The sequence below is a fragment of the Molossus molossus genome, unplaced genomic scaffold (assembly GCF_014108415.1).
Source record: "Molossus molossus isolate mMolMol1 unplaced genomic scaffold, mMolMol1.p scaffold_m16_p_22, whole genome shotgun sequence".
NCBI lineage: Eukaryota > Metazoa > Chordata > Mammalia > Chiroptera > Molossidae > Molossus > Molossus molossus.
Genome location: NW_023425358.1, coordinates 38,239,050 through 38,264,774, shown reverse-complemented (window position 1 = coordinate 38,264,774; position 25,725 = coordinate 38,239,050). Strand labels below are relative to the sequence as shown.

General features: G+C 52.8%; 1 protein-coding gene across 2 annotated transcripts in view; it reads left to right on the top strand.

Annotated features, from left to right (window-relative positions):
* Positions 1-25,725, top strand: part of POLE (DNA polymerase epsilon, catalytic subunit) — a 44,708-nt gene that overhangs the window by 12,340 nt on the left and 6,643 nt on the right. The window contains exons 17-43 of one of the 2 annotated variants that reach the window (XM_036276267.1): positions 900-1,028; positions 1,104-1,206; positions 1,296-1,442; positions 1,780-1,925; positions 3,513-3,661; positions 5,116-5,208; positions 5,365-5,509; positions 7,316-7,473; positions 7,816-8,011; positions 8,816-9,030; positions 11,253-11,355; positions 11,733-11,813; positions 11,919-12,041; positions 13,328-13,543; positions 13,793-13,999; positions 14,254-14,397; positions 16,964-17,104; positions 17,319-17,472; positions 17,547-17,653; positions 17,829-18,005; positions 18,085-18,308; positions 18,471-18,691; positions 18,952-19,156; positions 20,180-20,353; positions 21,111-21,236; positions 23,010-23,142; positions 24,582-24,762. In XM_036276267.1, the coding sequence (XP_036132160.1) occupies positions 900-1,028; positions 1,104-1,206; positions 1,296-1,442; positions 1,780-1,925; positions 3,513-3,661; positions 5,116-5,208; positions 5,365-5,509; positions 7,316-7,473; positions 7,816-8,011; positions 8,816-9,030; positions 11,253-11,355; positions 11,733-11,813; positions 11,919-12,041; positions 13,328-13,543; positions 13,793-13,999; positions 14,254-14,397; positions 16,964-17,104; positions 17,319-17,472; positions 17,547-17,653; positions 17,829-18,005; positions 18,085-18,308; positions 18,471-18,691; positions 18,952-19,156; positions 20,180-20,353; positions 21,111-21,236; positions 23,010-23,142; positions 24,582-24,762 (4,198 nt within the window). Of the gene's footprint in view, positions 1-899; positions 1,029-1,103; positions 1,207-1,295; positions 1,443-1,779; positions 1,926-3,512; positions 3,662-5,115; positions 5,209-5,364; positions 5,510-7,315; positions 7,474-7,815; positions 8,012-8,815; positions 9,031-11,252; positions 11,356-11,732; positions 11,814-11,918; positions 12,042-13,327; positions 13,544-13,792; positions 14,000-14,253; positions 14,398-16,963; positions 17,105-17,318; positions 17,473-17,546; positions 17,654-17,828; positions 18,006-18,084; positions 18,309-18,470; positions 18,692-18,951; positions 19,157-20,179; positions 20,354-21,110; positions 21,237-23,009; positions 23,143-24,551; positions 24,763-25,725 lie in introns of both variants that reach the window. The other variant, XM_036276266.1, reaches the window with a different exon arrangement.

Sequence of the window (25,725 nt, the reverse complement as noted above, 5' to 3'; positions counted from 1 at the left end):
AGTATGGGAGCGGAAGGAAGGCAACTGATCAATGTTTCTCACATTGATGTCTGTCTCTCTCTTTTTCTTTTTCTTTCTCATTCCCCCAACCCCCGTAAGCATGTCCTTGGGTGAGGATTAAAAACAAAAATAAAATTATATAAATCCCTAGAAATGACAGAGTAGGATATAGTGACTGTAAAACCCACCAAATGCAGATAGAAGGGGTCACTTGCAGTGTGTCACCTGGCAAGGCCCCAGGCACCACTCCTGTGCTGGTTCTGGTTCCTCAGACGCAGCAGGTCCCAGGTTTGAGTCAGGCTCTGCTCAGCACTGCAGCTTGCTGCCCTCCACGGGGGTTTGCACCAGTTTCAGGATTGGTTTCAAGAAACACCTTGTAACAGATTCAGCAGGCAAAATTGAAACAAGGATGTGAGCAGATTCTCTGCGAACTGTGAAGTGTGGGGCCCAGTGTGGGGCCCCGGCTGTCAGGCTGTCAGCTGCCGTGCACTGGGAGACTCTCAGTGGGAAGGAGAGAGTCTATGTGCAATGACGGTGTGTTAAAAACACCTCAGTAGGGACAAAGCTGCCCCCTTCGAGTCTGGGCAACCAGGAAGTGAGTGAGGAGAGCTAGTTAGCGGGATGCCAGCCACCTTAGCCAATTAATTATCTAGTAAATATTACTGGGTTAACTCTTTAATGGAGTTCACAAATTTTTATTGTATTTCTTACTACAGAATGAACTTATCAAACACACATTTCCCTGATGTTCTGATTTAACTATAGATTATGTTTTGGGAAATAAATGGAAGTATGTGACCATAAGAAGCCTGTTTTGCTTGGTTTCCATATACTTTTATTCCCCAGTTTTCATCTTGGTCTCCAGCCTCCACCTCCTGCCCCTCTCTCTCTCTCTGTAGGTGTGTGATCAGATTAAGGCCAAGCTCATCTCCCTGAAAGATGTTCCTAACCGGATTGAGTGTCCCCTTATCTACCATCTGGACGTGGGGGCCATGTACCCGAACATCATCCTGACAAACCGCCTGCAGGTAAGACAGACTCCTGCATCAGGACGGAGTTCTTTCTGCCTGATCCCTCATTACTCCCTCCTGTCCCCTCCGCAGCCCTCTGCCATGGTGGATGAGGCCACCTGTGCAGCCTGTGACTTCAACAAGCCGGGAGCAAACTGCCAGAGGAAGATGGCCTGGCAGTGGAGGGGCGAGTTCAGTGAGTGCCTGCCCAGGTAGGGGAGGCTCAGCAAGAAGCAGGGGGGCTGATCTCTCACAGGCTCTTCTCCCACCTGTCACCCCTCCTAGTGCCGGCCAGTCGCAGCGAGTACCATCGGATCCAGCATCAGCTGGAGTCGGAGAAGTTCCCTGCCTTAACCCCCAATGGCCCAGCCAGGGCCTTTCATGAGCTGTCCCGAGAGGAGCAGGCTAAATATGAGAAGAGGAGGCTGGCAGGTGAGGGACCTGGACTTTGGGGCCTTCATTGGGCTGTGTTGACACTGCATGGCTTGAGGTCTGTTAAACCAGTCATTGAAGCAGATTAGGTCACAGTGACCTAGCTCCTCCTGTAGGGACCCCTTCATTTCTCTTTCAGCAAGTGCTCAGGTGCTCAACTCTCCTTCCAGTGGTCTCAGCATGTTTGGCCCATTCATACTGGGGCTGCCCTTTCTTTGATGTGATGAAGTAGCTGCAGAGAAAGACCTTTTGTTAGCCTCTGTTGCATCCTGGCTTCCTTTGGCTGTCTCCCCTGTGGAGTCTCAATGCCCACCCCCCACTCCCCATTGTGCCTCAGATTACTGCCGAAAGGCGTACAAGAAGATCCACGTGACCAAGGTGGAGGAGCGAGTCACCACCATCTGCCAGAGGGAGAACTCCTTTTATGTGGACACTGTGCGCGCATTCCGGGACAGGCGCTATGAGTTCAAAGGTCTCCACAAGGTGGGTCTCCCTTTTCTCAGATGTGGACCCTTGCTGGGTGCTGTTGGACGGCCGTGGGTGTACAAACATCTCAAGTTCCTGCTTTTGATCCTTTTGTTTTCATTCCCAGGAGTGCATTGCTAGGTCAGAAGTGATGGTGGTTTATTTATTTATTTTTAAACTCATCTGTATTGTTGAATGTATTACAGGTGTCACCCCTTTTTCCCCTGTTGACCTCCCCACTCCCACCTCCTCCTGCCTTCCCCACACTATTGTCAGTGTCCATTGGTTATGCATATAAGTTCTTTGGTTTATCTCTTCCCACCCCCTCCCCCGTCCCTTTGAAGTTCTTCAGTCTAAAGACCAATTTGTACTTAATCCCTTCACCTTTCTTACCCATCCCCCCAACTCCCTTTCGTCTGGCAACCAACAAAACATTCTCTATATCTATGCGTCTGTTTCTGTTCTGCTTGCTCATTTTGTTTGTAGGTTCATGTTAATAGAAATGTATTTATTGCCACTTTATCAATCATATTTGTGTTCTTCAAGAAGATTCATCAACATTTCATATAATACTGGTTTGGTGGTGATAAACTCCTCTAGCTTTTTTTGTCTGGGAAACTCTTTATATGGTCATTGATTCTAAATGATAGCTTTGTAGGATAGAGTAGTCTTGGTTGTAGATCCTTGCTTTTCATCATTTTAAATATCTCTTGCCATTCCCTCAGCCTCAGTTCTGCTGGTTTTTACAGCCAGTTATGGGGACTTTTCTTCCTGGCACTGGAACCCTGAACTGGGGCCCTGGTGTAGGTCTGGGACCCCTCACTCCTCAGGGAGGACCTTCCCAGCCAAGGTAGCCCTCCTGATTTTTATCCTCCACACATGGGTGTGGGACCAGCTCATCCACACCTCTGCCCTCCTCCCATAGTTGTAGGACTTTGTTCAGCTTGATTTCAGGTGGTTCTGAATGATGGTGGTTCTGTAGTGTAGCTGTAATTTTGATGTGGTTGGGGGCGGAGGCAAGTACCGTGTTTACCCTAAACCATCATCTTGACCGGAAGTCCTCAATGATGGTGTTTTTAATCTGGGAACAACCAGACTGTCTTAAGTTAATAGTTTATTTCTCTTCCTCATCAGACAAGCACTGACAGGGTAGTGACTGCCTCGTTCTTCAGTCTAGTGAGTAACCTGCACAGAGTGGGCACTCAGCAAGTGCTGTAGTTTTCTGTTCTTTAGATACCAAACCTTTAAACATTTCTTTCTCACATTAGGTTGAGAATTTGCTTAAATACTTTTGTCCTCTTTATATCTTTTTTTGTTAATCCTCATCCAAGGCTATTTTTTCCATTGATTTTTAGAGAGAGTGGAAGGGAAGGAGGGGAAGAGAGACAGAGACATCAGTGTGAGAGACACGTCTACGTGAGCAGCAGTGCTGAGAGGGGGAGGGCGGGATGAAGGAAGTTCAGTGCAGATCCTCAGTGCTCTCCAGGATGAACGCCTGCGGTTCATTCTGTTTGCTGCGGAATTCTCTGTATATTTAAAAGTTTCAGAACATAAGAGAGCCATGACTGGAATGTGAGCTGTAACCTAGGAGGTGTGTGTTCCCAGGTGTGGAAAAAGAAGCTCAGTGCGGCCGTGGAGGCAGGCGACGCGGCCGAGGTCAAGCGCTGCAAGAACATGGAGGTGCTATACGACTCTCTGCAGCTGGCGCACAAGTGCATCCTCAACTCCTTCTACGGCTACGTCATGCGCAAAGGGTATGCTCCTGCCCGGGTGCTTGCTGCGCCGTTGGGCGCATGAGAGGATGGGAGAAGGGCTGTGGGCCCCGTGGGCCTCTGTCAGACAAAGTGTGGTGGGAAGCAGGGTGGAGGTGAGGGCCACATTGACTCATGGGTCTGGCTTGGGTGACAAGGGGCATCAGGACCACTAGGTGTATTTCTCAGAACATCCTGGGCAGGAGACAAAGATTTGATCATTTCTGTCCTATAGATGGGATGACATCACTGGGGCTGTGGAGATGGTCCCAGCAAGTCAGTAGTTGCTAAGCAGTGCTGTGGGATTAACGAAGGGTATAAAATTGATTGAGAGGTTGAACGTGGCGGGGGGGGGCCCAAAGTGCAGGCTGTTCCTGGGGTCGGATTCCGGAGATGGGCCTGAATGTGTCCATTAGACATAACCAGGTGGGTGGGACCTCAGGGAGGGTCAACAGGGCAGCTCTGGAGAGAGAAGGGCAGTGGGTAGCATAGGGCCTGGGTTTGAGAGAGGATCATTTTGTTTATTTGTATTGCTCTTTATTTTTAATTTTTAAAATTTTTGTTTATTGATTTTATTTATTTATTTATTTATTTATTTATTATCCTCACCCAAGGACATTTTTCCATATTTTGTTCAGATAGAGTGGGAGGGAGGAAGGGAGAGAAACATCGACATGAAAGGGACACATCGATTGGTTGCCACCCGCACAACCCATTCAGGGCCGGGGACAAACTGCAACCAAGGTACATGCCCTTAGTGGGAACCAAACACTCTAACCGCTGAGCCAAACCATCCAGGGCATTGTTTATTGATTTTAGAGGGAGAGGAAGAGAAAAGGAGAAAGACAGAGATAGTGATGCCTCCTGCATTCCCCCACTGGGAATTGGGCCCACACCTGGGCAGTGCCCTGACCCAGAATCGAACGGGCGACCTCTTGGTGTGCGGGTGGACGCTCCACCACGGAGCCACATCAGCTGGCTATGTTTCTTTTTAATGGCAGAGGGGGCTGGGCAGAGAGCAGGGTTAGAGCTCGAGCCGAGTTTCAGGGGCTGGAGGCACCTCTAGCTGAGACGAGGTTTGGGAACTGTGAGCTGGGTGGGCTGGTGGGATACTGATGGTGCCTGCAAGCATGTCTCCCTGAAAGTTGAGGGGTGCACATGGGTTTGGGAGAGTGGAGGAAGCTCATGGGGACACTGACCATCTGGGCTGGTGTGGAGAGTCTCCTGAGGCTGAGGTTGTGGCCCATTGTGCTGCCTCCTTCTACAACCATGCCCCACACCCTGAAGTAGGGACAGAGAAAGGTCCTTAGCACAGAGCAAATTCCCCCTCAGTCTTCCTGCCCTGCTTCAGAGGACCTACCTCGGTGTCCTTCCCTCCCTCCCTCACCTCTCTGACCTCTCTAATGACCCTCTGGAGGGAGCTCCAGCCACCCACAGGCTGTGACTGTCTTTCCCAGGGCCCGCTGGTACTCCATGGAGATGGCCGGCATCGTCTGCTTCACAGGGGCCAATATCATCACCCAGGCGCGGGAGCTGATAGAACAGATCGGGTGAGTCCTCTGTCCACTGCCAGGGAGGATTGAGGTGGGAGGAAACAGGCCAGTGAAGGTGAGCTGGGAAGTGGGAGGGCTTCGTCTACACTGACTTCTTGCTGCATGGGGCCACAGTCCAGCGTCCTGCAGCCTCAATTCTCTGTTCCTCTGAAGGAGGCCCTTAGAACTGGACACAGATGGAATATGGTGTGTCCTGCCCAACAGTTTCCCTGAAAACTTTGTCATCAAGACAACTAGTGTGAAAAAGCCCAAGGTGACCATCTCCTACCCTGGGGCCATGCTGAACATCATGGTCAAGGTGAGCCTGGGTTTCTAGTGCTACCACTTTGATGTGGTTTGGGAGAGGGACTGCGTGGGCTCTCACCTCTTCCTAATCTCAGGCACACACCCCTCCTTCAGACTTTCTCTGGAGCCTGAGGATATAGTCTGTCTTGACAGTCGCTTGAGTGTGTCTGCATTCTACTTCAGCACAGCACCCAAAGTGTTCTGCTTTCAGCTTTTTATTTTGGAATAATTTTAGACTTACAGGAAAATTAAACATAGAACAGAGAATTCCTATGTACCCTTCAGCCCGCTTGCCCTAATGTTAACATGTTCTGTAAACCACGGCATCCTTGTCAGAATGGAGGAATTCAGGCTGACACAGCACTGTAACTAAACTATAGTCTTTATTTGGATTTTCTTGTTTTTCCCAGACTCTGCGTTCAGTCATCCATCTCCTTAGTCCCCTCCAGCCTGCCAGTCCTTCTGTCTTTCCAGTCTGTCCTGACTAGGATCCTTTGATGAGTACTGGTCAGGGATCCTGTTGACTGCCACTCAATTTAAATTTGTCTGATTTTCCTGTTTATTAGACTGAGGGTATTGGGTTTTTGGAGGAATGCCACAGGTAACATGTGGTACGGCACTGTCGGTGTGTGGTGTTGGGATCTGACTTCAGGTCATCAGGCAGGGCTGCCCACTTTCCTTTGGCCTTGTTTGAACCAAGTTCCTCCCCTTCCCAGAGGGCAGTGTCCACATCCGGCATCGAAGCTCTGCGGTCACAGTTACTGAGCAGCAGATGTTGCAGGACTGCGCATGTCCACTGGTTCAGCCCCTTCTCAGGCTCCTCGTGGCTGTTGTCACTGGCATTCTCTCTACTGGTTTTCCCTCTGTGCTGAGTCCAGCTCCCTCCTTCCTGTGCATTACTAATTGGGCTTCTTTTGTAGGAAGAGTTGTCACCCTCCCTTCCCACTTGCTCCCTTGCTCGCTGATCACCTAGTTGTGTGTTTATGTCCGTGTGGGCTGGTGGACATGGTAATCCTGGGCTCCTTCACGTTTGTCCCTGTGTTCCCAAGACACGCCCATTCTAGGGTGTGGGTGTGGGTTTGAGATGTTTTGGAGCACTTCCTGGGACTACAAGACATGAGCCTCACCTTGTTTTCCTGTCCCAGCCCTGGAATCAGCATTTCTCCAAGGCCCAGGTTTGTTTTCCTGGGATGGTGTAGCAGTGTCTGTACACCTCTGCTTTTGTCCTCAGCCTCACACTGTCTGCTCAGAGCAGGGTCTGTCCATTACTTAACTCAGCTCTTTTTTTCCCAACCCATCAGCAGGGTTCTGTCACCTGTCGATAATACCATTGGGTTCTTCTGTCCCAGTCTGCAGTCCCTCTTGGGGTCACCCAACAGCCTGGTTGAATGTTTTTTAATTTGCTTACAGTACCGTTCACTCTTTATAGACCAGTTCTGTGGAGTCTGTGGAGTCGGTGTCCCCACCACAGCCACACAACAGCTCCATACCCCAAAGTTCCCGAGTGCTGCCCCCTACCCTAGTCATCAGCCCCTCTCCCACCCCTACACCTGGTGCACCATTGTATCCTTGTGCAGTCATTTTGCCTTTTTCAGAATGTCCTGTGCATGGAAACGTGTAAGTGTCCGGACTCAGTGAGTGCACTCTGGTTCATCCATGTTGGATGTGTGTCAGAACTTGGTCTCTTTCTCTTGCCCAGTGGTGTCCATTGTACGGAAGACCCCATTTGCTGACCTGTCTGCTGCTTGAAGGGCAGCTGGTCATGTCCGGGCTTGGACAGTGGCGAATAAGGCTGTCCTTCTTTGTTCTGGTTTTGCAGGAAGGCTTCACCAACGATCAGTACCAGGAACTGGCTGAGCCTTCCTCGCTCACCTATGTCACCCGCTCAGAGAACAGCATCTTTTTTGAGGTTGATGGACCTTACCTTGCCATGATCCTTCCAGCCTCCAAGGAAGAAGGCAAGAAACTGAAGAAGAGGTAAGAATTTCACAACCTCTGTGCTTGGGAAAGGAAATGATGGATTAGATTTAACAACCTGTCCAGGAAATGGGCCAGGAGCCAGGATGGGGATAGACCTCAGTTCTGTCTTGTGGCTTTTTTGATTCAATTTGGAAAGCTGTCAGTGACACCGATGCCACCAGTGTGCTCTCCAGCTGTTAGGTTCTGATTCCACAGGCTGCAGGCCCTTAGTCATTTTTATGTTGGAGAGAAACCTCAGGATAGAGAGGCATTTGCTGCCAGGTGGACGCGAGTGGGGTTCAGAAGGCTGAGGAGCAGCCAGCATCGCAGGCCACGTCAGGCTGTGCCCACTGCTTCTAGGTACGCCGTGTTCAATGAGGACGGCTCCCTGGCTGAGCTCAAGGGCTTCGAGGTGAAGCGCCGTGGGGAGCTGCAGCTCATCAAGATCTTCCAGTCGTCCGTGTTCGAAGCCTTCCTCAGGGGCAGCTCTCTGGAGGAAGTGTATGGCTCTGTTGCCAAGGTGGCTGACTACTGGCTGGATGTGCTGTACAGCAAGGTGAGGTCACCCTCTCCACCTGGCTCTGCGGGATCCTACAGGCAGAGGAACCTGGTGACAGATGAACTCGGGCTAACGCTGATGAAACCCCAGAACACTGAGTGGCAGCACCTCCTGAATCCCCCTCACTTCTATACCCAGTGATAGGGTCAGTGAAGGACATAGATAGCATGACAAGAATGGGATCTAAGAAATGACAGTGTCGGCTTAGCCTTAACACACCTTCTTGTGGGATTTGTCACTGTTTGTAGTGTTCCTATGTCATCGAGTTTGCATGGGTTAGTTTGCAGAGCTAGTCCTCTGCTGTTGGGTATCAGGCAGGCTTCAGGTTTCCATTGTGATAAATAATGTTGCATCAAATATCTTTGCATAGATGCCTTTCCCTCTCCTGCACTGTTGGCCAGGAAGAGGCTTTGTGAGTGAAAGGAATAGTGGAATATTCTGGAACATTGGCTGGCTCCGTTTTCTTTGTGGGCATCTGATTCTTGGCATGCCTTGTTCTGTGCAGAGTTGGCTCTCATGAGCATGTGCACCAAGAGGGAAACACGCGGTCTCGTGAGCTGGGCAGATCTTACAGGCTGTCGAGGGTGGGAGATCAGGGACATGTGCACAGGAGCACAAACGAATGTTAAGGCTTCGTGTGTGGTTTTTAAGTCTTGCTGTGCCTGGTACGAGGCAGCCCTTAGAATTATATTGCTCCTTCAGCTTGTCCACTAGGGAAACGTGATTCCGCAGGAGGAAGTCCTGGTTGAGCTGGGGACGCTGCTTTACCTCTGCACGATATTCTGCCCATTCTCTCTCCAGGCAGCTAACATGCCTGATTCTGAGCTGTTCGAGTTGATCTCCGAGAACCGTTCCATGTCTCGGAAGCTGGAAGATTATGGGGAACAGAAGTCTACATCCATCAGCACGGCCAAGCGCCTGGCCGAGTTCCTGGGAGACCAGATGGTGAAAGATGCAGGGCTGAGCTGCCGCTACATCATCTCCCGGAAGCCCGAGGGCTCGCCCGTCACAGAGAGGTGAGGGCTTCCAGGGTTAGCAGGGCCTGGGCCTGGGACACCCTGCAGATGAGATGACAGGAAGGCCTTGCTGGGTCCTGGCGGGATCCCAGAGGAGGCATGGAGAGTTTCACCACCCAGAGCTCCAGAGAACCTGGGTTCACGGAGGGTCAACTACTATGCGCCCAGTCTCAAGGTCCAGCCACACCCTGAGGACACTAGTTGCCCTCGCTGGAGAGTGGCGGAGGAAAACCTCAGAGGATGCTCTAGCACTGAGGCTTTGCCCTCTGCCACTGCCACAGCTCCCAGCCCGTTGTGACAGGAGAATGTCCTCTAGCTTCTGAAGTGCGTCCAGGGTGACAGCAAAGGACTCCATCCCAGAGCAGCTCCCAGTCCCAGTTGGAGACTTCGGCGTCACGGGGCAGTTCTCCGTCACCTTGTGCTCTTTGGGCTCTGGGAGCTGAGCAGGCTGCACAAAGGAAAAGGAAAAGGCAGTGGCTCCAGGGCATGTGTTTCCCTGGGGGTGGCACAGAGACAGAAAGGAAGGACCACCCCTGCTTGTCATGCAACCATGGGCACCTTGGGGACATGCTGAACACCACCATACAAGCTATTTCAGTGACATCTGCCGCAGCACCTCTGTGACGAGGTGTCTTGTCTGGAGTCTGAGAGGCCGTGTGACTTGCTATGACAAATGGAATGTGGCAGAAATGACATGTGACTTCTGGGCCTTGGTCACAGGAGGCCCTGTGGTTCTGCTCTGCCCCCTCGTTTGCTGGTGTGCCCAGAGAGTCCCAGAACACGGAGCCTGAGAGGCCTTGTGCAGAGAGGTGACAGCTGTAGGGAGGACACACAGCTGCACAGTGGGCCAAGACAGGACCAACCACATTACACACTTATAAGCAAAAAAGTGATTGCAAGTCATCAGTGATAAAACTGGGACTTCAGTAGTGTTCTCACCTATTGTAGTAAGACCTATGCTAATAAAAATGAATTAAATACAGCAAATGTTTTCTTAAAAAGAAACCTCTGTCTTAAAAAACAGAATTTGATAAAAGAATAAGGTAGATTGTGTACAGAGTAAAATAAAGAATTCCTATCTATCAGTAAGGAAAAGACAACCCAGAGAAAAAACAGACTACAGATAGGAATAGCAGTTCACAAATGACGGAGTGAGTGGCCAGCACATGTGAAGAAATTCAAGTGCAATCGTCAGGAAATGCACCTGTTGGAAATGAAGGGTCGGTGGTGCAGTTGTCAGTGACCATGTAGACCAGCACTCAGTGCACATGGGACTGGGGGTGACAGTCACTTTGGAGAGAAGAAAGTGCATGGTGAGGGAGAGGACGCCTGATGCATTGCACCGTTGAGCACTGCTGGGGACATGCCCTGCACAACTGTTTACATTGTGTTGAGCAGCAAAATTTGGGAACACCATAAGTGTCCTTCAAGCAGAAAATGAGTAAATGTATCTTTTATGCAGTGAGATACTGTACAGGAGTTGGAGTGACTTACTGCAAGAACAGCAAGTGGGTGGGGGAGGTGCCCAGTGCAGCGCCTCTGTGATGTCCACAAACATGGAAACACTGAGGATGCGTACACATGGGAGTGCTATAGACACATGTAGGACCCCGTAGTGAGGACTGAGAGCCAGCAGGGCTGTGCGGAGGCCTTCCTCCTGGGTCCTGCTTTTCCACACGTGAAGTGTGGCAGGGCTTGAAGTCGAGGACGAGGTGATGGGTGCACAGGTGTTTGTTGTCTTCCTGCGTTTCTTACGTTCAGAATATTTCACAGTAACAAATGCTGCCTCCAGGGAGAAAAAGGGGGGTGTTGACAGCTGCCCTCTGATTTCGCTAGTGACAATCAAAGTGGCTCATTCTTCCAGGAGAGCAGAGGACTCTTCTGCATGTTACCCACCGGGGAGCCCTTCAGAAGTGGCTAACTGTGCACGTGTGTCCCTTGTGTGAGGACACTGGTCATCGGTTCTGTTCCGGTGGCCAAATCAGACCACATGGCCACCATGGTGGTTATCAAACCATGATATTTTATACAATGAAGTATTGTTTAGTTATCAGATATGGTGAACATTAGGGATTAGGTATAGTTTACACAAAATGACAACATTAGATGCAAACGAGTTACAAAGTAGGCATCGAGTCCTTATTTCCATGTAAAACACTGTACATCAATTACTGTCCGGGCTTAGGAGACGTTCCGCTGTGAGCTCTGTGCCTCTCGTCTAGGGCCATCCCACTCGCCATTTTCCAGGCAGAGCCCACTGTGAGGAGGCACTTTCTCCGGAAGTGGCTGAAGAGCTCTTCCCTCCAGGACTTTGACATTCGGACGGTGAGTGCTGATTTCTTCCTACTCTCAGAAGGTCAGGAGGGAAACCAGACAGAGCAGCATCCCTGACTCATTAGCCTTTTGCCTGGAGTCTTCACTCTGGCACCCTCCTTTCTGCCGAGGGCTGTGTGAGGACGTAGTCGACCATTGACGCAAAGCTGGAGAGGCTCGGCGCAGGGCGGCCTTTCACTGTCGTGTCAAATGCACCGAAGCTTGGTTCCGGCACAGGGTCCTGGTGCGGCTGTGCACCTCAGCGTCCTCTGGGACATGGGCACTTTTGTCAAAGAATTTGTAAGGGGAAGACGCAGGGAAGCACAGTGCTGCTGCTGATGCCGCTGCTGCCACCACTGCTTTCCTCACACATCCTGTTGTCCCTGCAGATCCTGGACTGGGACTACTACATCGAGCGGCTGGGCAGTGCCATACAGAAGATCATCACAATCCCCGCGGCTTTGCAGCAGGTGAGGTCAAGGGTCATGGGAGCAGGGCCTCTTGTGGCTTCAAAGCCACAGGCACCTACATGGGTGTGGCCTGAACTTGCAAGAGTGATTAGCCTCGCCTTGTAGGTGAAGAACCCAGTGCCACGTGTCAAACACCCCGACTGGCTGCACAAGAAACTGCTGGAGAAGAATGATGTCTACAAGCAGAAAAAGATCAGCGAGCTTTTCGTCCTTGAGGGCAAGAGACAGGTAATGGGGCCTGGTCTGGGGCAGCAGAGTCTGTGCTGGGGTGGGCTGGTCCCATGGGCATACAGTGCCAGAGTCCCCATGCTGGTCCTCGAAGCTAGACACTTCCATTCAAGTGTCTGGAATTTGTTTTCTTTCTAAAAATGTACCCCTTGATAAGGAAGCACTGCACACTCGGGCTGGGTGAGCCATCTTACCATAACGTAGAGTATGCCTGCAGACTGAGTGCCTCGGAGCAAAGCTTCCAAACTGCAAAATAAAAATGTGTTAGAAGCACTAAAAAGTACTGAAGACAGTAGAATGAAAGGTGTGAGGCTGAGAGGGAGGGAGAAGGATGCTTACCTGTTCTTTGCAATATATTTTTTATGAAAGAGTTCTGGAGCAAACACAGAATGGTGGCACTCCAGTGACATTTTTGTTTGACCTCACTATTAAAAGTTGAGAACAGTTTAGTTTGGCCCTGGCCGGTTTGGCTCAGTGGTTAGAGCGTCGGCTCGTGGACTGATTAGTAGCGGGTCTGGTCAAGGGCAAGTACCTCAGTTGCGATTCGTCCCTAGCCCTGATAGGGGTCGTGCAGGAGGCAGCCACTTGATGTGTCCCTTTCACTTAGATCTTTCTCTTTCTCTCTCTCTCTCTCCCTCCATCTCTCTCCCACTCTATCTAAATGGAGCCTGGCTGGTGTGGTTCAGTGGTTGAGCGTTGAGCCATGCACCAAGAGGTCGCCGGTTCCCAGTCAGGGCACATGCCCAGTTTGTGGGCCAGATCCCCAGTGGGGAGTATGCAGGATGTGCCGATTGATGTTCTCTCTCATCATGTTTCTATCTCTCTCTCCCTGTCTCTTTCTCTCTCTCTCAAAATCAATAAAGAAGAAAAATTATTTAAAACGGAAAAATGTCCTCGGGTGAGGATTAAAAAGAAAAAGGGGGGAAAAATAGTTTAGCCTGACCCTGGCCAGGTGGCACAGTTGTTTGCAGCACCGTCCTATACACCAAAAGGTTATGGGTTTGATTCCCAGGCAGGGCATGTACCTGGGTTATGGGTTCAATCCCTGGTCAGGGTGCATATGGGAGGTAACCGATTGATGTTTCTCTCTCACATCAGTAATTCTCTCTTTCCCTTCCTATCTAAAAGAATAAGAACACATCCTCAGGTGAGGATTTTTTTTAAAAGTTAAAATAGTCTACAAAGAGTAACTTTGCGTGTAAGTACTTGATTCCATTCAGATGGATTTCTAAAATTGAAATTTGTGGAGAGAGCCCGTGTTTAAAGTCCACTTTGGGTGGTTGCAGGTGGGCTTGGCCCAGGCTCCAGATAGCACACAGAGCCTGGGTGCTCCCGACATGGAGGACTTCGGCCTTGTGAAGTCGCCCCACACAGCCATCCCCGTCGCTACAAAGAGGAAGCGGGTCCTCTGGGACAGCCAGGAGGATTCCCAGGACCTGGGGCTGACGGTGCCCCCCTGGCAGGAGATCTTGGGGCAGCCTCCAGCCCTCGGAACCACTCAGGTAAGAAGACTTCAGGGTGTTTGGACTGGCTGGTAGGTAGAGGGGCAGGTGCCAGGCAGGTCCACACTGAGGTGTGCTGTCTCTATGGGATCCACTGAGCAGTGCGGGGACCCTGAGGTGGGTCTTGATCCTGAGAAGGTTGGCGAGATGCCCAGAGCGTTTGGAAGCTGCGGTTTTGTTGCCATGGAAGGGTGTTCCTGCTTTACTGTGTCTCCACCTCCTCTTGACCTGCCCCACCATCTGTCCCAGGAAGAGTGGCTGGTCTGGCTCCAGTTCCACAAGAAGAAGTGGCAGCTGCAGGCCCGACAGCGCCTGGCTCGCAAGAAAAGGCAGCGCCTGGAGGCAGAAGGAGTGCTGCATCCTGGGGCCATGCGGAACAGGCCCGCCACAGGGCTGGGGGGCTTCCTGCAGAGAACAGCCCGCAGCATTCTGGACCTTCCATGGCAGATCGTGCAGGTGTGGGCAGGTGTCCCCAGGAGGGCAGGAAACCCCAAGGCAGCAGTGTAGCTGATAGGAAGGGGTGTCTGGCCAGCTTGTCGTCCTGGGGACCATCCTGAGGTCTGGGATGGAGGAGAAAGGGCAGACCTTGACCTTTGTGCCTCCATAATTGCAGCTGATGCTGGAGGCCACCTGAGAGGCAGCCTGTCCACGGGTGTTGGGTGCTTCCTGTGACAGACTGACATGCCCTGCTGTGCACCGTTTCCTTCCAGATCAGCGAGACCAGCCGAGCTGGCACGTTCCGGCTGTGGGCCCTCATTGGCAGCGACTTGCACTGCATCAAGCTGAACATCCCTCGTGTGTTCTACGTGAACCAGCGGGTCCCCAAAGCGGAGGAGGGACCTGCGTATCGCAAGGTACCGTGCAGGGCTGGTGCTTCTGAGATTGTCCCCACAGCGATGAGGCTGCAGAAGGAATCGGGCGTTGCAGATGCAGAGACTGATGGGCCATGCGACCCTGAGTGAGGTGTTCTGGAGCCCCCGTCTCCTAACAGCCTCTTAGATGCTGCAGTAATTGTTGAAACTGTCTCTGAAGGGCTATGCTGCTGGTGTCCTTGTCCTCTGTGTCTGACGTCCATGTAGCAGGGAGGGAGGGGGTGGCAGTTGTCAGATATCAAGCTTTGTCTCCATAGGCTCTTCTGACATTAAAGCATTACCAGGCCCTGGCTGGTTTGGCTCAGCGGTTAGAGCGTCGGCCTGCAGACAGGAGAGTCCCGGGTTCGGTTTCCGCTAAGGGCACGTACCTCGGTTGCAGTTAGTCCCCGGCCCCGGTTGGGGTCATGTGGGTGGCAACCACTCAATGTGTCTCTCTCACATCGATGGTTCTCTCACTCTCTCTGAAAGAAAAAAAGGAGAGGACATTATTGAGATATGATCCACACGCCATGCAGCCCACTCATTTAAAGTTTAGTTCAGCCCTGGCCGGTTAGGCTCAGCGGTTAGAGCATCAGCTTACGGTTCAGAGAGTTCCCACTAAGGGCATGTACCTCAGTTGCAGTTTGTCCCCGGCCCTGGTTGGGTCATGCCGGTGGCAATCACTCGATGTGTCCCTTTCACATGAATGTTTCTCTCTCTCTCTCCCTCCCACTCTATCTGAACAAAAAATGGAAAAATGTCCTCGGGTGAGGATAAAAAAAAAGTTCAGTCCGTTGCTGATGGTACATCAGAGCTGTGCAGCCATCACCAAGTCGATCTTAGAACATCTCTATCGTCTCCAGAAGGCAACAGGGGCCCTTTACAGTCTCTCCTCCCCCAGCCCTCAGTAGTCACCAGCCTGCATTCTGCCTCAGTGAGCCCAGTGTGGACATTTCATATAAGTGGGATCGTACGGTGGGTGGGTCTCTGCCTCATTCTCCTTAGTCAGGTCTTCACCTGGTATCTCCAGGCACCTAGCCAGCCCCACACAGAGCATGGTCATGCAGGCTGCCCTCCTGCATGTCTCAGTCGGGGGCTGGGAATCGTAGGACAAGCTGACATGTAGTTGAGATGAGACCGTGCTAGGAGCTGGAGGGAGTGAGAAGGCTTCCCAGAGGAGGGGAGCTCCGTCTCAGGTACAGCAGAGTGGACGTGGAGAGGCAGGGAGGGTGTGTGCAGCAGAGTGGACATGGAGAGGCAGGGAGGGTGTGTGCAGCAGAGTGGACGTGGAGAGGCGGGGAGGGTGCAGTGCAGCAGAGTGGACGTGGAGAGGCGGGGAGGGTGCGGTGCAGCAGTGTGGACGTGGAGAGGCGGGGAGGGTGCAGTGCAGCAGAGTGGACGTGGAGAGGCGGGGAGGGTGCGGTGCAGCAGAGTGGACGTGGAGATAGGCGGGAGGGGCGGTGCAGCAGTGTGGACGTGGAGAGGCGGGAGGGTGCGTGCAGCAGAGTGGACGTGGAGAGGCGGGGAGGGTGCAGTGCAGGCAGAGTGGACGTGGAGAGGCGGGGAGGGTGCGGTGCAGCAGAGTGGACGTGGAGAGGCGGGGAGGGTATGTGCAGCAGAGTGGACGTGGAGAGGCGGGGAGGGTGTGTGCAACAGAGTGGACGTGGAGAGGCGGGGAGGGTGCAGTGCAGCAGAGTGGACGTGGAGAGGCGGGGAGGGTGCAGTGCAGCAGAGTGGACGTGGAGAGGCGGGGAGGGTGCAGTGCAGCAGAGTGGACGTGGAGAGGCGGGGAGGGTGTGTGCAGCAGAGTGGACGTGGAGAGGCGGGGAGGGTGCGGTGCAGCAGAGTGGACGTGGAGAGGCGGGGAGGGTGCGGTGCAGCAGAGTGGACGTGGAGAGGCGGGGAGGGTGCGGTGCAGCAGAGTGGACGTGGAGAGGCGGGGAGGGTGCGGTGCAGCAGTGTGGACGTGGAGAGGCGGGGAGGGTGCAGTGCAGCAGAGTGGACGTGGAGAGGCGGGGAGGGTGTGTGCAGCAGAGTGGACGTGGAGAGGCGGGGAGGGTGCGTGCAGCGGAAACGGGCCTGGAGCTCCTGGAGCCTTCTCGGACGTGACAGCGGGACTTTGTGGGAGAAAGTCCTTCCTTCCAGGATGTTCTACCCTTGGGTGCCTCCTGCTTCCTCCTCACCAGGACTGCCCCATTCTATGTCCCATAGGGGCTCCTCTCCCCATCCTCTGACCAGAAAAATGGAGTTACTCGTGGTTTTTTGCAGCCTGCACCCTCATAAACCCAGGAGAGGACAGGGGAAAGTAAACTGGGAACACCTGTCCCACCCAGTCTGTGAGCTTGTTGCTTTTCAGAGACCTCAGGTTGCTTCTGAGTTATGCCCCGAGCTTTTAGTTTTACTCATTGGAGAGTGAAACGGAGTGTACCCCACTGTTGTGGACACTGGAAGTGTTAGGACTGTTTGAACAATGCGTATGTGTGTACACGTGCCTGTGCGTAATCTGTGTGTAACAAACATCACCACGTACCTTGGCTGTGTGATGAGGTCATCTCTGTGTTGTCCCCAGGTAAATCGAGTCCTTCCTCGCTCCAACACTGTCTTCAATCTCTATGAGTATTCAGTGCCGGAGGACATGTACCAAGAACACATTAACGAGATCAATACTGAGCTGTCAGCCCCAGACATCGAGGGCGTGTATGAGACTCAGGTAACTGCCTTCCCAGCTGAGTTGAGCAGGAATCTAGCTGGATGGAATAGAGGAAGGAAAACCCACATAGGGCGCGGACGGGCTAGTAGCAGCTATGATTCTGACCCCAGAGACAGAATTTCAGCAGCGTGTCTCCCAAAGATGGCCTGGAGCAGAGGGCTATGCCCCAACTGCAGCCTCCTGGTCAGCCCCTTCCCATCCTGACCTCTTCCAGGTGCCATTACTGTTTCGGGCCCTGGTGCACCTGGGCTGTGTGTGTGTAGTCAATAAACAGCTGATGAGACATCTGTCAGGCTGGGAAGCAGAAACCTTTACTCTTGAGCACCTGGAGATGCGCTCTTTGGCCCAGTTCAGCTACTTGGAACCAGGTAAGGCGCATGCCAGCTGCCCCACTGGGCCCTGTCTCCCACACCTCTCGGGTGACCTGTGTGACCTCCTGCAGGGAGCATCCGCCACATCTACCTGTACCATCGCACACAAGGCCACAAGGCCCTCTTTGGCATCTTCGTGCCCTCACAGCGCAGGGCGTCCGTGTTTGTGTTGGACACCGTGAGTTCCTGGTGCAGGGTGTGGGAGGGACAGACCCTGGGCAGGGAAATCCCAGTCCCTGGCCTCAGTTCCGGAAGGCTTCGCCCACAAGCGCCTATGCAATGATTAGAAGCAGAACCAGAGGCAGCTGTCAACCGTGCCTCCTTCCAGGGGGACTGACGAGGCTCTTGTTCAGGTGCGAAGCAACCAGATGCCCAGCCTCAGTGCCCTGTACTCAGCCGAGCACAGCCTCCTGCTAGAGAAAGTGGGCCCTGAACTCCTGCCTCCCCCCAAACACACATTTGAAGTACGGGCTGAGACCGACTTAAAGACCATCTGCAGAGCCATCCAGCGCTTCCTGCTGGCCTACAAGGTGAGTGAGGTAGGGGGGCTGCTGTGCGAGCCCCTCCCCCCGGCCGGGTACCCCCAGCTGCTTTCTTCCCTGTACCCAGGAAGAGCGCCGTGGGCCCACCCTCATCGCTGTGCAATCCAACTGGGAGCTGAAGAGGCTGGCTGGAGAGATTCCTGTCCTGGAGGAGTTCCCACTGGTACCTGTCCGAGTAGCTGACAAGATCAGCTATGGAGTCTTGGACTGGCAGCGCCATGGAGCCCGCCGCATGATCCGCCACTACCTCAACCTAGACACCTGTCTGTCACAGGCCTTTGAGATGAGCAGGTGAGCAGAGCACAGGGCTGTTTCTTGGCATTTCTGTGGCTCTGCCCACGTTGGTTGTTTCTGGCCCATCAGTCTCTGACAGCAAGTTGGTCTTCTCTGGTTTGCACCCCTCATGGGACCAACCTGGGTCTCACCTGTGACTGTGGCCCTGACCCTGTGCAGGTACTTTCACATCCCCATTGGGAATCTGCCTGAGGACATCTCCACCTTTGGCTCCGACCTCTTCTTTGCCCGCCACCTCCAGCGCCACAACCACCTGCTCTGGCTGTCCCCCACGTGGCGCCCTGATCTGGGCGGGAAGGAGGCTGACGACAACCGCCTCGTCATGGAGTTCGAGGACCAAGCAACTGTGGAGATCAACAGTTCAGGCTGTTACTCCACAGGTGGGTGAGCGAGGCCCACAGACATCTCGCTGCTGATGTTTCTGCCATTTGTTGCCATTCTTTTGTGGAGAGAGCACCCAGCGCTGACTCTAAGAGCTAGGTCAGGCTGGTGTGGGATGAGTGCAGGGTGGGCTCTAATCAGCCCGAGCTGAGTGCTTATCGCGGCCCTGGGCCAAGTAATGTTTCTGTGGCAGTGGTTGCTGAGGTTGGGCGCTACACCCGGGGGTGGTCGGTGCACAAGTGTATATCTTTGTGTGCAGTGTGCGTGGAGCTGGACATTCAGAACCTGGCCGTCAACACCATCCTGCAGTCTCACCACGTCAACGACATGGAAGGGGCCGACAGCATGGGCATCAGCTTCGACGTAATCCAGCAGGCTTCCCTGGAGGACATGATCACTGGCAACCAGGCCGCCAGCGCCCCGGCCAGCTATGACGAGACAGCCCTCTGCTCCAGCACCTTCAGGTGCCCAGGGCCTTCGTCCCAGAACATCTGACCTTTTGTTCTTACGCTCTCTCCTCTCCAAAGGCAAAATAACAGTTTGGGGTCTAGAAGGAACAGTAAAAATCCTTTTATTACCTGCCTTTGTTTTGGGAAACTAAGAGCTAAGACTAGTGTCCCTGGGGCTTTTCTCCATCCACTCAGTAGAATCAGAAGACACCTCAGGTACAGATGACAGTTCCCCGTGCTGTGTTGTGGGCTCCTGTGTCCAGAGGCATGCCCGCGGAAAACCCCCAGTTAACTCGGGGTGTGGGGCGCACAGCAGGATATGAACATGGATTTGGCCAGCAGAAAGTGGTGCAAGTTACAGAATTTGGGTATCAGGAGCGTTGCTGTGATGGCAACTCTGTGGCAGGGAGCACACAACCCCAGGAGGGTGTGGCCGTTACCTATGGCAGAAATGAGACAGCACAGGGGCGGACAGCGTGCTTGTGGTCACACTGCGGCTGAGCGGCAAGGTGGGCGTCCAAGAGCATGTGCTGTGATTCTAGAACCCGGTTCTTCCGCCGGCAGTCCTGGAAAAGGCCAGGAGGGCAGCAGAAACGCTCAGGGGCAAATGTGTATGGTGCAGCGGGGCCAAGGGCTGTTGTGAGAGAGGACGATTCAGTCCTAAAAGCAGGGTTGGACCTCAGATGACGGAACCGTCCCCTGAGGGAATGACTTTGTGATGCTGTGCGCAGTCATCCAGGCAGTGTAGTGGGGTGGATATGGTGAGGCAGACAGTGAGGGTGAGACTGCCTCTCGAGAGAGGAGGCCTGATGGTCTCCATTGTCTGTTCTGGTTCTCCTGGCAAGTGAGGTACCTGACGCCCCCACCGACTCTGGTCTGATCTGTCACTGAGGGTGGTGTTGGAGGCAGGTTGTTGAGAAATGTATGGGAAGGTGGTGGGGCCTGGCCTCATCCAAGGGGTGCAGGGAACTGTAGAGCTGAGCTGTGGGGTTTGGACAGAGAGAGAGACTGTGGGGGACACATCCCTACCCCTTCCAGGATCCTGAAGAGCATGGTGGTGGGCTGGGTGAGGGAGATCACACAGTACCACAACGTCTACGCCGACAACCAGGTGATGCACTTTTACCGCTGGCTGCGCTCCCCGTCGTCGCTGCTCCACGATCCTGCCCTGCACCGCACACTGCACAACATGATGAAGAAGCTCTTCCTGCAGTGAGTGTGCCCACCCACGTGTCCCCGGACCCAGGGGTCATAGCACTTCATCAGAGATTCAGTGTCCTTCCAGAGAGGGGCTATGACGCAGTCTTTCATTACTGTATTTTCGCACAAGCGGCTATGTGCTATTGATTCTGCACCTCCTTGCTGCAGTTCTGTTGGGGGGGGGTGGTGCTATTCACATCAGTCAACAGTAGGCTGTTACAGATAACCAAGGAATGGCCTTGTGCGTAAGGTCATGCAGATATACCTGTACAATGATCTCTAGGCAGCAGCACTGCGGGAGGTCTGGTGGATCTTAGGACTGGGAGAGATGCTGATTGGGTGTCTTGCCCAAGAGCTCTCCGCCCATCCTTCTACCAACTCAGCCCTCCAGCATGGTGGACTTCTGTCCGACTGTCTCTTGGGCTCCTGATTTGCAATCTTGGTTGTGAATGAAGTTGGACTTTCTCTTCATATTCTCTATCCACTTTTCCCTAGTTTTGTTTTGTTTTTTTCCTCATTGATTTGTATGAGTTCTTGCTATCTAATTGACTGTTTTAAATGATACGAGTTGCATGTTTTTTCCTAACTTTGATTCTGTTTGGCTTTGTTATTGGTAGGTTTTTCATGCAGAAATCTTCACTCTTTGTTGCTCCTGGGTTCTAAATATATTTAGAATGATTGTCCTGCTTCAGATTATCAGCTTTTTCTCACGTTGTCTTCTGGGATTCTCTGCAGTGTCTTGACTGTTGATTCTGCACTTGGTCCTCAGGCTCATCACTGAGTTCAAGCGCCTGGGGTCGTCGGTCGTCTATGCCAACTTCAACCGCATTGTCCTGTGCACGAAGAAGCGGCGGATCGAGGATGCCCTCGCCTACGTGGAGTACATCACCACCAGGTGTCGCCACCGCCTCCCCCACAGTCAGCTCCTCAGCTGTGCTGTGCTCTCCGCTCACAGCTCTTGTAACATCTGTGGCTGGGTCTGTGGCAGCCAGTCCTCCTGCCCTTAGATATCAGAGACAGCTTTTATTGATCCTTTGAATTGTTTTTTTGGTTTCTATGTCATTTATTTCTGCTCTGATCTTTACTATTTCCTTCCTTCTACTTGCTCTGGGGTTTTCTTTTTGTTTGCTCTCTAGTCTTTAAGTTGTGAGGTTAGATAATCTATTAGAGATTTTTCTTCTTTTTTGAGGTAGGCCTGTAGTGCTATGAACTTCCCTCTCAGAACTGCTTTCGCTGCATCCCATAGATTTTGTGTTGTTGTGTCTTCATTTTCATTGGTTTCCAGGAAGTTTTTGCATTTTATTTATGTGGTGTATCACGTTTATTGATTTGCGAATATTGTACCAGCCTTGCATCCCTTGAATCCCACTTGGTCATGGTGGATAATTTTTTTGATGTATTGCTGGATCCGATTTGCTAGTATTTTGTTCAGAATTTTGGCATCTATGTTCATCAGGGATATTGGCCTGTAGTTTTCTTGAGACAGCTTTTATTTCACTACATTTCTAGAGATTTTTTTTTTTTTTTTTAACATATCCCTAGTGGAAACCAAACCCCAGACTCTACTCTGCAGGCCGATGCTCCAGCCGCTGAGCCAAACTGGCCAGGGCTAGGTGGATCTTACTTGAGTCTTTTTTCTTTTCTGTGTTTCTTTCTAGATAATTTCTGTTATGACTAAATTTACCAGTCTTTGGCAGTGTTTAATCTGCCCTTAATCCATGTCGGATGTGGTGCTGTCTTCTCCAGAAGCTTGATTTGGGTCTTCCCTTCTCCAGGGCCTACCTAATATGTTCAGTCTTTCCTTTGGCTGTTTGAGCACATGATACAGTCACAGTAAGTGCTCTCGTGTCCTCTCCTTCTATATCAGGGCCAGCGCTAACGTGCTGCCATCGGGAGGCTTGTCCCCTCACTCTGTGCTATGTCTCTGCTTTTCTACAAATTGGGGACATTCAGTTGATGCCAGACATTGAATCTCACCTGGGTGCTGGGTGCTTTTGCATCCCTGTAACTGTTCTGGGGCTTTATGTTCTGTTACTTGGAAACAGTTTGACCTTTAGGGCATTTTTGAAATTTGTAGGCGAAGCCAGAGTAGCGTTTAGTCCAGAGCTCACCAGTCCCCACCCCTGAAGAGGACTCCCGTGAGCACAGCCTGGTGCCTGTGAGCTGTGAGGCTCTCCAGCAGCAATGACATCGGGCTCTGGGGAGAGCTCAAGGGACCAGCCTGGCAGGGCTTGTCTTCTCTGCAGTGGTCACCTCCTGCCCTCCACACGGGCCCTGTTGCTCCCACCCAGATGCAGAATCTCCTTACTATTGTTTGTCATTCCATAGGAAGTTTGAGGGTTTTGGATTAGTGGAGATTAAAAAGGAAAGGGGAGCCTTGGCCGGTTTGGCTCAGCGGTTAGAGCATCGGCCTGTGGACCAGAGTCCCGGGTTCATTTCCCACTAAGGGCACGTACCTTGGTTGCAGTTTGTTCCTGGCCCCAGTTGGGGTCATGTGGGTGGCAACCACTTGATGTGTCTCTCTCACATGGATGTTTCTCCCCCCCCCCCCCCGCTCTATCTGAGGATGAATGCAAAAATGTTCTCGGGTAAGGATAAAAAAAGGAAAGGGGAGAAAAGAGGGAAAACTTGATTTCATTTAAGCAATCTCTGTTTTGCTTCTTTTTAGCATTCATTCTAAAGAGATCTTCCATTCCTTGACAATTTCTTTCTCCCGATGTTGGGAGTTTCTTCTCTGGATGGATCCCTCTAACTATGGTGGCATCAAAGGAAACGTTCCATCTAGTATCCATTGTGGACAGGTGAGGTGACCAGTCCTGGAGACTGAAATGACTTTGGGGTCTGCATCTGCCCGTTCGACACACACTGTGGTCACAGGCTGGGTGCCAGGAGCAGCTCTAGGTCTGGGTCGTGCAGCAGCAAACATGCGAGTCCCCGCTGTCACACAACTAAAGGAGAGGTCGCAAGCAAGCAGTGAGGTGCAAGATCAGAGTCAGCCATGGTCAGGGCTCAGGATCAGCGGCTGGGGGCAGGGGCCGACTGAGACAGGAGGTCCCGGAGGTCTCTGAGGACATGATGGGAAAGTGGAGCTTGAAGGGAGCAAGGCTCAGCGACTGGTATGAGGCAGCTGAGTCCTGGGGTACGGTGGGTGCCATGGTCACAGGCGTGGCCGAGAGCTGACAGGGGCAGGCCACTTGCACCCATAGTTGTGACGGAGACTTGGCTTTTAATGACGGAATTCTGAGCAGAGGCATGTCAGGCCCTGACTTGCACTTGGGCCCCGTGTGGACAACACTGTAGGAACCCAGTTAATGTCATCCCAGGGGAGAGTTTGGAGCAGCACAGAGTCAGGGAGGACTCAGTGGGTACTGAAGGTAGAGGGGACAGGCCACTGGGATAAGTGTGGGCTGTGCCCAGGCGTGTGAACCTAGGTGTCTGTTACAGAGTGGACAGGACAGTGCAAATTGGAGTGATGAGTGCCATGCTGTGGGGACAGGTGGTGTTTCCCACACCTGACGTCTGCTCAACGTGCACAGGGTGTAATCACAAGCCTGGCAGTGGCAGGAGCGCTTGGGGAGGGGTTGGGAATGGGAGCTTGGGGTCGTTCATGAGCGTGGCAGCTGGGGCTGATGAGATCACTTGGGAGGTGTGGGTTGCGAGGACTGAGCCCTCCCTGGGCAGTTCTCCATGGAGGAAGCACCAGCAGGCGGGGAGCTTAAGGATGGGAACCTGCTGCTGAGAGCTGACCGGAGAAGGCTGCCCTTGGATGCTGTGCTGGGGTGGGGGTTCGGGGGGACCTGGACAGGAGGTGCAAGCGGTGTAGAGGGGTGGTTGTTGCTCTGAGGGCGGCGGGCATCAGAGTTGACACATTGGAATGGAAGGAGCTGTCGAGAGGGAACCTGGTCAGGCAGGGGCATCACAGCAGGGCGCTGACCCAGGAGATCTGGACCCTAGAACCAGTTGCAGGGGCACCGTCAGCGTTTCCCTTCCTGGGCAGTGGGAGGTGATTGCAGAGCAAACCCTCGGAAAGGGCGGGTGAGAGCAGCATCTCTATTCACTGAGTGCTGCCGAGCACCGGATGTGTCCCCAGGCGGTCCTGTTCGTGCCCTGTGGGGGTCTTACGGGCTCGGGGCTGAGTGGCTGGGCCAGGTGGCATCAGGTAAACCAGATTCAGCATGACTCAACTGGGGCGCACTTCCCGCTGCTACAGGCAGACAGGGCTGGGACTGTGTCACAGCAGGACTCCCAGGAAGAGGGCAGAGCGGAGGAGGAGGAGGAGGAGGAGGAGGAGGAAGAAGGCGAGGAGGACGACTGTGTGCAGGAGCCAGACGTGGAGGACTTGCTGGAAAACAACTGGAACATTGTGCAGTTCCTGCCACAGGCCGCCTCCTGCCAGAGCTACTTCCTCATGATAGTCTCAGGTGAGCTGTGCATCTGCGCGGTCCGTGGAACAGTGTGGTCCTGGTTCGTTTGCACACAAGAAGGTAAACAGTTGGGAGATCTGGGCTGCTGGGCACACATCCCGTGTCGGGGTTCCTGGGAGGGGACACCCTCGCTCTCTCGTTGTACCTGGTGAGGGGCTTCCTCAGGCTGTCCCTAAGGGGCTTGCTGCTCTGTCCTGAGATTTGTGTGCGCCTGTGGTAGCTGAATATAAACCCCAGGTGGAAAGCCGGGACACTTCCTGAATCGGCTGGGCTTTGAGGCTGCGCTTCTGCTGTTGGGAACTTTTGTCACTAGTTTGGGTCTAAATGGTCTAAGGCAGTGGTTCTCAACCTTCCTGATGCCGCGACCCTTTAATACGGTTTCTCATGTTGTGGTGACCCCCAGCCATAAAATTATTATTATTATTATTTTTTTTTTTTTTATCCTCACCCGAGGACATTTATTGTTCAGGTAGAGTGGGAGGGAGAGAGAGGAAGAGAGAGAGAGAGAAACATCGATGTGAAAGGGACACATCGAGTGGCTGCCACCCGCACGACCGACCAGGGCCGGGGACAAACTGCAACCAAGGTACATGCCCTTAGCGGGAACCGAACCCGGGTCTCTCAGGACCGCAGGCCGACGCTCTAACCGCTGAGCCAAACTGGCCAGGGCTAAATTATTTGTGTTGCTACTTCATAACTGTAATTTTGCTACTGTTATGAAGCGCCATCGGAAATATGTGTTCTCTGATGGTCTTAGGCGACCCCTGTGAAAGGGTCGTTTGACCCCCAAAGAGGACGTGACCCACAGGTTGGGAACCGCTGGTCTAAGGGTCAGTGTTTGCAGACCAAGTTATCCTGTTTGCTATGCAAATGAAGCACATCGCTGAAACACCTGTCGTGATTCAGGCCAGTCGTAGAACAGAACAGTTCACAAAGAGCCCTGAAAACTCAGCACTCAGA